Raw genomic sequence first — 12,156 nt, forward strand, 5'->3', positions numbered from 1 at the left:
AGGGCGACGTCCGCCCTCTGACAGTGCTTTTGCCAAGCAGACCTCGGCGACGCCTGTGCAAGCAAGTGACGGCAACAACGCCTCTGCGTGTGCGGTTTCTGGAGCACCAGCAGCGACCTCATCGCCAGTCGCCAGCGACGCTTCTGTATCCGTGAAGGGTGGCCCGCCTGGCGCTGCTGCTGCTGTTCTCCTTTCACTGAACCACACGCAGCGCCTCCTGCGGCGGCTGCCGGTGGGTGCATCCCACTTTCTCTTCCACTACAACGAGTTACCCTCCAACATACGTGAGAGGATGCCGTTGGTAGTGCAGCAGCAATATCAGCATCGAACCAAGCCCGATTCGGAGGAAGAGGGACGCATCACCAATGCAGCGGCGCCAGCACCGGTATCCGCACCACAAAGAGACGCTTTGGCGTCGATAGGGACTACGCCTGCGGATGGCGCACAGACACGTCGATCAAGCAGCAGTGACTACTCACATCTCCTCACTCTGGCTCAGCCTCAACTGACCGCGTCGGAGAAGACCCTTTTTGCCCTCTTCAGAAGCGCACAGAAGGAGCGACAACTCGTGCGACTGCAGCGGTCGACGGTGCGGCCGGAGCGCTTCATCATGGAGGGGAGCGGTGCGGGTATTGGTGTGGCGCACGACAGACGTCCGTCCCCCTTCACTGACCCTCTTCTCCACCTACGCGACTTGGAGGAGCCGTGCCTGCTGATCCCCGACACGCGCGACACCTTCGTGTCCCTGGGATTGACGGTGGGCCTTCACCCCACCACCGACACTCCTGCTTCACCTACATCTGCGTGTGCGTCTCTAGCGGGTGGTTCTGCTGCTGCACGCACGCCTCCTGCACTTTCACCTTCGTCACCCGCCTCCGATGTAGGACTCGCGGCGCATGCTGCAGCTACTGCTGACAGTACCATAATGGACGCCTTTCATATTGGTCTCGCGTGCACCTCCACTCACTACCGATCTGATTACACAAGTCTCCCCGAGCACTACGTGCTCGGGGTGCCGACGGCGCTACTGAGTCTCCTACGCTCCAACTCCTCGATCAGCAAGCACGAGGTTCAGAAAAGGAAGTGCAGCGCAGACGCGTGGCGCAGTCGGTCCCAGACACCCGTGGATCTCTCCCGTTGGCTCGCCTTCGACATGGCTACGTCGCAGGTGCTGCTGCGGCGTCGCGGCGTGCCGAGTACGAATGATCCACTGGTGCCCACCTGGGTAGCTGCACTGGAGTCGCAGGTCTTTCTCGCGCACACATACAGCTTCGACCCCAAGAGCGCCTACCAGGCGGCAGCGCTTCAGGCAGGAGTGCCGGTTCCGCCATCAGCTCGAAGTGCAGAATCTAGCACGTCAGCAAGCGAGGCTTCAATGCCCATGATGAAGATGACATCGCCGCCACTCTACAGTCTCTTCTTCTTTACTGTGGCGCGAGGCCAGGCGACGGCCAACTCCCGCATCTCTCCTATTCACGCGGGTGTACTCTACCCGTCATGCTTCTTCAGCTACATGTCGGAGGTGCCTACAACACAGCATCTGGCAGCGGAAATGGCGACAGTAGCGGCGCAGTTCCCTCGCTTGAACCATGCTGGCGATTCCAAGCCCTCAATGCTGATGTCATCCGCCATGGGTGCTGGCCCCGTGGACAACGCCTCTTTCTTTGTGCCGATATCTGGCAAGCGACTGCGTCTGGGTGCCAGCGCCTCGTCGTCTACACCAGCGCATCTGTGGACGGCGCAACTGCAGAGTCGGAAGCTGGGAGCCATCGCCGTTTCCGCTCCCGCGCCTTCGTCATCGCCTTATGTGAAGCAGGCGGAGCTGATGACGACAGGCTGCAGACCTCAGGCGGACTCGTCTGCGCTCAGGAGCCAAGGGGGGCGAGACTCGTGGCGGCAAAGCGTGGTGTGTCAGAAGATGAGCGAAAGTTTTCGTATATGGCGGGAGGCCGTGGCTTCCCGTGCGTCTTCGTTACCCCTGCGCACCTCCACCAGTGCAACGGCATCTGCGGAGGACAGCGCCCCCTCACGGGCACCGCCGCCGATGGCGGATGGGCAGCAGCGTCTACCGGCACCATTACCCCGACCAGAGCATCCACGGCAGATTAACAAGCTGATGGGCTCTGTGCCATGGCCACCTGCATCATGTGAGCACGGAAGGGAGGCAGGCCACCGATCGCGACTGGAGGAACAACTCGATGCGGAGGGCGTAGCGCTGATCTCTGATGATGGCACATTAAGCCAAGAATGGAGCGCCGGGTTCCGCTTCGGTCGAGTGGCCATCGCGGTGGCAATGCCACTGCTCTTTCCCATATCCACAGTGGTAACAGACGCAGCGGCGGCTTCCAACCCTCTGCCAGCAGCACAACAGGGGTTACAGACAAGCGGCGCCAACGCGGCCATAAATGCCGCCGTGCGTGTCATAGACGCGCCTTTGGCGGACGCTCTGTGGAGCGTCCTCTACGCGCCTGTAGCCGCTACCTCACCGTCACCAGCGACTTTGTCAGGGCCCTTTACCCCACATTCCTCATTTTTTTCCTCCACTGTGACCGGCACCGCCAACGCCGCCGCCGAAACAGTCATGGCTTCTGTTCTCCCAATGGCGGAGGATCGCCTCATGCTCGCCCGTGAGCGAGTGCTGCTTCCTTTCTTGCTGCATCAGCCACGGTGGGTGCTACCGTGGAGCGACTTGCATGGTGAGCTGCCTTCCTCGTCGCCACCGGTGTCAGACACTGGCAAAGGCTTGCGTTCTGCTTGTAAGAGCAACGGCCCATCACCAGTGAACGTGTGCCCGTCCCTGTGGCGTCTTGATGAGCTGGAGCAGATATGCGGCTGGCGGCGCCATCGCTTGCCATTCAACGACGCTTTCGGCAGTTTTTCTGGTCTACTTATCCACGATCTTTACATCATGATTGGTCGGAAGACATCGGCTATGCTGCCGGGCCCGATCCCTGCAACGACTCTAAGGGTGGGGCAGGCGGGCAAGCAGCAGGCAACGCTGTCTCCGGTTGTCTTGCTCAACGATGTGGTGTATGTGGAAAGGGTGCTACTGCCAGCGATGCGGTGCTTTGCGGCCAACACGTGCACGTGGGTAGAGGGTGGCCTCTGTGTGTATCGCAGTCCGTACGAGGCGCTGTCCACTGAGATGTGCTACGAGGCCGAAGGCGATTTCACTATCAGCAAGAAACCCAACACTTCCTCATTGCCACGTGTCGCACCACAGCAGTGGGACTCGAAGACGTCGTGCAATGATGAGCCGGCCGAGTTGCCAGCGGAAACCGCGGTGGAAGTTGCGCTTCACCACTGGCAGCTGTCACTCTGGCTGAAGCAGCTACAACGCACCTCACATAAGCTTCTTAGACGGTGGCTGGCGGAGTGCCATGGCCGTACGTCTTTGGACCCAGCACTGGAAGCTCGAGTAAGGAGGCGGACTGGTGGGGTACCAGCAGCGTGTCTCGCGTTCTTTGTCGGCTCATGCTCCACTGCGCCGTCCATGCTCTCTTCACGTGCCTCACCGGCTCCCTACGACGGCGGCAGTGGCGGCGGCGACGACCATGATGATCTCGGCGACTTCACCGCTGTCGCCGCTTCTGCCGAGGCGATCGAGAAGGGTCTTCAACGCCTTCTCTCTCTCACTCCCGATCGCATTGCTGTCGTCCCGCTGTTGGATTTTGTGGTATGGGGTGCGCTGTGCTCCGACTTCGCCGCCGCCTCCATGCAGCGCCTCGCACATGCCGCGGATGGGTGTCGTGCGGCGCTTGACGCCTCCGCAGACGGCCTGACAGCGGTGAAGTACTGCGTGCGCTATCCTCGGCACCTCTGCTGTCATGGGGGCCGAGGAGCAACAGTGGCGCTTCTTTGTTGAGCAGCGTGGCTGCTGTAACGCTGACATGTGCGTATTGTGTGCGCGTTTCCACATTTCCAGAGCGACGTAGCACCGAACATCAGCCAGCAGGAGATTAGGGAGAGGAGGCATCGGGGCACCACCTTCGCAGTCTTCTCAGATTGCCACACGTTTGCGCATCGGAGAGCCTACATCTGCAAGCACCCCTGATACTGTTGCCCTGCAGGCTCTGCAAGCGTCTTGTCTCCCGTATCTCTACGCCGTAGTCCCCCCCTCCCCACCACCACCACCACCGCGGGGGTGGAGAAGAGAGAAGGGGGCACCTCCCGTCCTCTCCATGCTGCGGCTCTCTTTTTCTTGCGCACTTCCACCGGCAGGCAGAATATGTAGCGACATGAGCATGTCTTCTTTCCCCATCATCTCTCCCCTTCCCCCACCCGTGTCTCTCTTTCCTGCTCGATTTCTCCGCCTCGAATTATTACCATAGTTGCACATAGTTCTCTGCACGCACACGCACACCAGTGGCTCTACGAGGACGACTTAGACACCCCAAAATACCCGTGCGTAGAAGTGCACTCTTGGGTATTGGCGCAGTTTTGCGTGTGTTTGGCCCTTTCTTGTAAAGTCTACGCGTGCCCTTCTTTTCCTTCTCTCGATCGTTTATTTGCTCTGTTTCGCTTGCTGTGCTTAATACCGTAGACAACGTCGCCCAGTGGCGGGGAGGAACATTTTGTAGAAAGGCAGGCACCAAAAGCTGACAAATACTCGCGACGTGTGGTGGTGGGGTGATTGTGCGTAGGCGGAGCCGCCCCCCTCTCCCTTCATCTCTCTCTCACGTACGTTTCCTCTACATGACTAACACTGACGCCCCCCTTCCTTCCTTTCTTCCCCAATTAACGGTCTTCGACTCTTTTACCCGTCTTCTCCCTTCTGTGCCGTCGGGATACTGCAGCGCTCCCCCTCCCCTCCCCTCCCCTCCCCTCCCCTCCCCTCCCCTCCCCTCCCCTCCCCTCCCCTCCCCTCCCCTCCCCTCCCCTCCCCCCGGAAGGACAGTAAAGTAAATCCGTGTACATACGAATTTGAATCCCAAAACGGCTCTACACCGAGAGAGGTCATAATACTAATTATCAGCTCCCTCTCTCCCCACCCCGACACACCATCGCGATACATTCCACTTTTCCTTCGCTTGCGTTCCCTCTCTACTTCTGTTTAGTTCTGCATTGCCTCCGCGGTGCCATTTTCCTCTGGCAAACTCTCTTCCTCCCCATCTCGATTTCACTGTGCACTTCTGCACAACGGCGTCGGCCGCTTCTCACTTACTTCCTGGCTTCTCTCCTTCCTTGGCGGGAGCGGCGTGAGTGTAGTGCGCTTGCTTCGAAACCCATCGAGCTGGTTTGGGGTGCGTTTTCCCTCTTTCGACTTGCCGAGGAAGACGAGAGCTGCCCACCCCTTTTTACTCGTTTACAGCGGCCTATACATTCACAACGGAGCCCAGCGAACGAGACGCGAAGAGGAGAGAGGAGGAGAAGAAGCGAGAGGACACCGCCTTCTAATACGTCCGTGTCTTTTCTCGTTCTGTTTCGCGCTCTACTCACACCCTGCAGTGTGTCTCTCTCTCTCTGCTCCCTCTCCGGCTCTGCGGCCTCCGCCACGCTGCCTCGTCTCACGCAGGAGACCAGAAGAGTGCAGGCAAGCATCACCGATCATCCGCTCCTTCCCTTCCTCCCCCAGTTGACCTTAAGAGGGATCATTTGTGTCTTTGTTAGAGGAGAAGTGCCCCAAGAAGGGGGCTTGGAATTAGTTGGCGCGCGTGTTGGCCTGTGCGCTTCCTTGTAAAGGCTAACAGTTTCACGCATACCGGCCTAGTCCTCCTCTCTTTGCCTCTGCCTTTCCCCCTTCTCTCTCCTCACTACCCTCATCTGCATACAGGGCGAATTGACGTTTGATACCTCTTTTCCTTTCGCTTCATTTTCTTCTCGGAATTTTTGACCTCTGCCCCCCCCCCCCCCTCTCTACGACGGCCACTACCACCGTCACCGTCACCGTCACCGTCATCACTGTTCTACTCTCCCTTGCTGTCTTATTGACGACATTTTAGTTGCCTTTCTCCTTTCTGTTCTCCCTTCTCCCCGGCGCTCAAGTCCGTCCTCGCTTTTGAAGGGGGACTGAGCCTGTGCAGCTCGCCGCACAGGCTGGACTACTACAGCGCATGTGTGTTGGTGCTCGCTGTCTCATCCGCTTTGCTACGTCCCTCACCACCTCTAACTCTTTTCTCTGTGACTCGCTTTTGTAGTTTTCTACTGTTGCTCTTTTCAGTCGCTTGCCTGCTTTGCCGTCTCTCTCTCTCCCTCCCTCCCTGCGCGTGCACTGGCTCTTGTTTTTCTCTCGTTTTCTTACTTCGCACGAAGCTATTCCAGCCCTTTTCTGTGCGGGCGTTTTGGGGTCTTTTTTTTCTCCCTCTCTCTAACGTTACGTCTCCTCGGCAAACGCCTCCCCTCCCCACATCCTCGCTTCCTCTGTGCGTGCGCTCTCTTTGCTGTCACTCAGGTTTCTCCAGTGCCTTCTCTGCCGCTTGCTTCTGCTGCCGTGTTTTTCACTTTTGGCTCTGTGCGCTGGCGTATGTGCCTCCTTTGGTTCGCTAACGTAATTCACTGTTCTTTTCCTTCTCTTCTCGCCCCCCGCTATACACCCCCCGGTCCGATCTCATCCCTGACTAGCTCCCCCCCTCTCTCTGTGTGTGTGTACGCGTATGCGTCGGTGCACAGCTGCGGTGTACCAAACTAGCGCCCCCGTGTATACTTGCCTCCCTCTTCCTCTTCTCCCACTCTCCTCCCCCCTCTCTGCCACTTTGATTAGATCAGACCGCGCGTTTGCTGTCGCAGCCACACGAATTCAGACCTATAGACGGTTCTTATGAACACCCATCGGCTAGAAAAGATAAAGCACATCTACTGTTGACGGTGACTTATTTCTTTCCCAGTGAGTGTGTGTGTGTGTGCGTGCTCGTTGCTTCTGCTTGCCGCTTTCGCTTTCTTTTAGCTCTCTCCTGTGTCTTTGTGAACTTGGTTGATATCGCTGCTGGTCCTCCCTCTACCTGTTTCACTCTACTACTGTGCCCTTGCCCCCCTCCTCTCTTTCAACCTCCTGCCCTTCTTTCTTTCCCTGTGGCGTTTCTCTGCTTGCCTTGAAGCCCTGCGCCATTCACAAGTTGCTCACTTCGGTTTGGGTGAGTCCCCACTTTCTTTCGTTCCTCTGTCGTGTCTTCACAGCCGCATAATCCCCACCACACCCCTGTGTGCCCAAACGGTCTCGGTTTCTTACTCGGGTAGACCCTCGCTTCTTCTACCGTCCTTCTCTCCTTACTGTATTGCCGTTGTGTGTGTGTGTGCCGTTCGCTGCCTGCCCGCCTCCCATTCCTGCACAAACTGCTTTCCTCGCCTCTCTTTTTACCGCTCCTGGCTTGTTTCCGTCTGACTTGTTTCTTCCGCTAGTCCCGCTGACTCCTCGTTGGCTTCTCTTCCTCTCTTGGCGTCATCGTCCTCGACGACGCCGTCACCAAGGACAAGGGCGCGGCAAAGTAATCTCCCTGCAACTCGCGTCACTCAAGCGAGAGAAGTGCGGTGTGTGTGTGTGTGTGCAGCCGCTTGTGCACTTCATCAGGCACCTCGACTCGCTCCGTCCCCGAGACCCTCGCACATAAAACAAACGTGTGCGCCATTGCGTTGTGTAGGGTACGCGGTTGCCATCCGCAAGTGGTTTTCACCAGAGAGACCACCTTTGTTGGCCTCCACTGAACTTCACGTACGCCCGCTCTCGGCGCTACAAAGGGTTACGGCGGTGGAATTACCACGCACGAAGTGTGAGCGAAGGGGACGCACGCCGACGACACAGGCAACAAGGGCTGCGTTGAAGTGTCACTGCCACCACGTTAGGTGACCACAACGATAGACTCGCTCTTCAACAGCACCTCAACCACCTCATCAGAGATTGGAGCGGGGTCCTATCCATCTGCCGCCTCTGTGTACGCCATCAGCGTGGTAGGGGACATCTTTCAGATTCGCAGCGGCAAGAGAGGCGAGTTGCGACGCCCAATACACGCAGCAATGCAAAGTCCTCACAGCTCGTTGGGGAGCAGCTTGTCTGCTGATCAGACCCGCCACAACACCAAGAATAGAGACACACGTCGGAACACCCTGCGGGCCGTACAACCGTCCCCACCGCCGCACGTACCGAAGCGGGCAATGTTACCTACGTTCACACCACTGTCGACCACAGCGACGAGGGAAAGTGACATCGGAGCAGCAGGGTATCGTGGAGCACCGCAAGCTTCCACGCGCTTTCCCGCCGCTGAAATGGTCACAGCAGCGCAAGAAGAACTTGCCATGTCGCACCTGCGCACTCCAGATTCACGTGATAGTAGTACCCTAGACCGCCACAGACGCCAGAGCATAGACCTGCCGCCTCAGCAGCAGCGCAACTTGTTGCAACGGGGCGTCGGGGCCGATATGACGCCGGAGGCTCTCTTTACCTGCATCCGACTCAGGCCAGGCACCACGTTAGCTGAGGCGTCCGGGGTTCCCCACAACGCGAGTGTATCGGCTGATAGATACCGCAACGGTAGTGTGAGTGGGCCCAGCGGGTCGAGTGGTAGAAATGAGTCCCAACTGAGCACTGGCGACTCCTGTAGTCCCATTACGCTGGTGGTCAACAGCGCGAGCGCAAGCCACGCCAATACAAACACCAGCAATGCGACGAGCGTGGGCAGCGCCTCGACCAGCGGGTCTGTGCGTTTTGACTTGACTACGTCAACGCCGTCTGCCAGGGCGGCGCCAGGCTCAGTGGCTGCGAACAACACGCAACCGAAGGCATCGTCGAGCTCTTTGATTGGGCAGCCAGAGGTTGTTACCTCGCCCCTATCAGCGCCGCATCAAGCTCTGTCAACTTCACTGAGTGGAGAGTCGCGGCGCCGCAGTAGCCACTCCCGGAAGGATTCATCAGCGCCTCTCTCCGCGACAACCAGCATCTCCATGGAAGTCCCGAGTCAACCGCGCCTCAGCCACTGCGAGAGTTCCGCGGGCTCGTGTTACACGGACATAGGAGTGAGCAGCTCGCCCAGGCCGGTGGTCAATCGCCGAGTACACTTCCTGTTAGATGAGCCAGAAGGAGGTGATCTTGCAGCCACTGACCACCTGACGTTGCCTCTGAGGAGCAGCGGTGATACAAGAGCGCGGCTTCCGCTCTGCCTATCAACTACGACTGTGTCGCCGACGCCATCTGACACCGATAAGAGGCTGGCGTCCAACGCGAACAGCAGCAGCCACACCAGGCTCTCCCTGAGCGGGTCATCTGAATCTTTTAGTGAGAGACCGCAGCCAGGCTTCTCCCTCGGTGGGGCGGCAATGCGCCCGGCGGCGTCCTCACTGCCACTCCACCCATCAGTGGCGCCGATTTCTCAAAGTGGCGGCGCCTCGGCGCTCTCTCTGCACCTCAACAGGAAGGAAGGACGCATCAAGGCGATGACGGCCTTTTCCCAGGCCGAAAGCACCAGTAGCAATGGCACGAGCGCCACCGAGGTTGGTGGTCTCTCCGTCAATTCCGCTCCCTCCACAATGAAGACAGCTGCGGGGAGTTGCTCAGACGCGTGGAGCGGTTTCTCTGGTACCCACGCTAGTGCCACCTACCAACCTGGCCAGCCTCTGCCTAAGCCGGCTCTGAAGCAGGTGTCTCGATACAGTAACGACTGGAACGCCGGCGACAGTCACGCACCTTCTAAACCCCTGACAGACAGCCGCAGTCAGTGGTCGTGGTGGCGGTCTATCCCCCCGGGAGGTGCTGACATGACAGCAGCCGCGCCTCCTGCGCCGCCGTCCTCGATGAGTGTAATGCATCGGTGCTTCACCAGCTACCTGCAGAGAGCGTTCATTCCCCTGGAGCAGGGGCGTGGACGCGATGCTGTGGCGCCATCTGCAACGACAGGAAGAGCGGCGGGCACTGGTACGTCAACGACACCGTATTCTTCAGTGCGAACCGCGGGCAGTCGCGGCGGAGGGGTTGAGCTGCTAGTGAAGTGGACGCTGGTGAGCGTGGTTGCACTGGTGTCCTTCATGCTCATCTTCGTTGACATCGTCGCGGACTGAGTTCTTCCTGACTTGAAGGGCAACGTGGGGGTGGGGGTGGTGAGGCATACCGGTGCGGTCGTGGCCTGCATTGCGGCGGTGGGGTGTGGCTAAGGGGCGGGTACCATTAGCTCAGCTTCTTCACCTCTCTCTCTACGTCTCCTTTTCCTTCCAGTTTGCGTGCAAATGTGCGCACTGTGACTCCGCGTTCCACCCTTTTCGTTTTTTTCTCTCCCCGTCTCTCCCTCTATCCAAGTAACCGCGAGGGGTTGTCTGTGTACATGTCAGTGCACCTATGCACGGGTCTCTTTCCCCCTCATCGTCTGCCCCCCCCCCCCCCCCCCCCTCCTCTCCCTCTCAGCCCACCTCAGTCTTTCTCTTTTCCAGATTCTATTTGCTCTCGACGTTCAACCCACCAACGCGTGGGCTGTCCTTCGCTTTCGTCTGGGGGCTTTTTGGGTCTCAAGCTAGTGCATCTGAGGTGGGGGTATGACTTGAGAGGTGGTGGGTGACGAGGTAGAGGGTATGTGAGTGACCGGGTTGAACTCAGCCATCCACTTTTCTGTTACTGCGGTGTGCTTTTCGACCTCTGACTTTACACATGCAGGATATTATTTCAGGGCGTCTGTGCTTGCGTTGCTTTTCGCGCCCCTCTCACCTCTTCACCTTCTTCCTTGCTGACACAACTTTTTCAGTCTTCTGTGATGATCGGACTCCTTTCATCGGAGGTAGAAGTGTGTGCGTGTGTGGGGGGTAGCTGTGCGACTGTGAGGCCCGCACCTGCGTTGTTGCCACCACGACAGACTTCTCGCTCTTGTCCCCCCCGCCTCACCCCCCATTCCACCCATCATGCTCATCATCTCCGCCGCTCCATGGAAGTGTGTGTTGTCGCCTCTCCGTTTCCCTCTCGCTCTTCTTCGCGTTAATTTTGACTCGCAGTAGTTCGGCTTTCATTCGCTGTCTTTTTCGATGCTTTGTGCTTCTCAGCCGTCCCCCTCTGCGTCTTACCGAGGCCCAGCACCCCCCCCTCACCACCAGACCCACACAGGTAAAAATGAGCTGGCGCTCCGCGAAGTTTACTGCGGCTCCGCCTTGGACTTCGGCTAAGTTTACTGTAAGAGTGTCAAGGCCCTTCTGATGTAAGGCAGGAGAGCGCTGCTAAGCATTTGCAACCAGAGCGTCGCCACCGACAGCGTCCCTGCTGCATGGAGGGAGGGGCTTACTGTGCCCCTCCTGAGTGTACACAAGCCTGATGATGACTCCTCGTCCTACTGCCTAGTGACGCTGACCAACAATATGTGCAAGTTTCTTGAGCGAATGACCTCTAGACGACTGCGCGACCATCTGGAAGGCCGACACTAACCACAGCAGTCTGGCTTCCATCCTCACCGCTCCACCGTAGGCTCCACCTCCTGGGCTTGCTCGTCCACAAAGTGGTGCAGTGCCAGCCAGGCACCACGATAGGGGCAGTGTTTGTGGGCAAAGCCCCCGCGCTCAACTTGGTAGACCACGGCGCTGACGGATTTGAATGTAGAGCTGCACCTTACTCGCCGAGTCATGAGCTTCCCAGACGATCGTTGCGCCTGTGCTCGTTTCCGCTAGAAAACCTGCAAGATGGCTGAGCTTATATTCGGAGTCCCACAGGAATCTGCCCCAGACCCTCTTCTCTTCCTCACTGCAGTGAGCTCACGGAGCCCCATGCTCAGGAAGATACCCAGACTGCACCACGTCTTCTTTGCTGCTGACCTCACCCTCCTTACATCCTCTACAGCCAAGGATGTAATAGGAGCCACAGTACAACCACTCTTCTGGTAAGCTCAAGAAATGGTTTATGAAGTTTAATTAAAGATTAGTACATATTCTATATAGAAAAAAAATAAGATTTTTAAGTTAACCAAGATCGTGTAAAAAAAAACTTTACAACAATAACAATATAACCTAACACCATACTTTAATAACCATACACTCACTTTTTAAATATACAAGGATTTCTAAAATAAATTCTAAAATGAACAAAAGATAATCGCGAAAATGAAGGAGTATCCATACTTAATATAATAAAATCATAACAAATAGTATGAAATAAATACAACAAATACAATAATAAAAATAATGTATTAAAATATTAATCAACTCAAAATTAAAATCTTAAATATACTATGTAATCAATATAACAATAATAGAAAGGGACACTCC

The 12,156-nt window shown here is 57.2% G+C and overlaps 2 protein-coding genes across 2 annotated transcripts; both read left to right on the forward strand.

Moving 5' to 3' along the window:
• Positions 1-292: 292 nt before the first annotated feature.
• LBRM_23_1400 (conserved hypothetical protein) lies at positions 293-3,865 on the forward strand (the record flags this gene model as incomplete). The annotated part of the gene is made up of 1 exon (XM_001565162.1): positions 293-3,865. One exon carries the CDS (start codon positions 293-295, stop codon positions 3,863-3,865), a length of 3,573 nt encoding a protein of 1,190 aa, XP_001565212.1.
• Positions 3,866-7,947: 4,082 nt separating this feature from the next.
• LBRM_23_1410 (hypothetical protein, unknown function) lies at positions 7,948-9,981 on the forward strand (the record flags this gene model as incomplete). Its single annotated transcript, XM_001565163.1, has 1 exon — positions 7,948-9,981. One exon carries the CDS (start codon positions 7,948-7,950, stop codon positions 9,979-9,981), a length of 2,034 nt encoding a protein of 677 aa, XP_001565213.1.
• Positions 9,982-12,156: the final 2,175 nt, after the last annotated feature.

Source organism: Leishmania braziliensis, chromosome 23 (genome assembly GCF_000002845.2).
Source record: "Leishmania braziliensis MHOM/BR/75/M2904 complete genome, chromosome 23".
Lineage (NCBI taxonomy): Eukaryota > Euglenozoa > Kinetoplastea > Trypanosomatida > Trypanosomatidae > Leishmania > Leishmania braziliensis.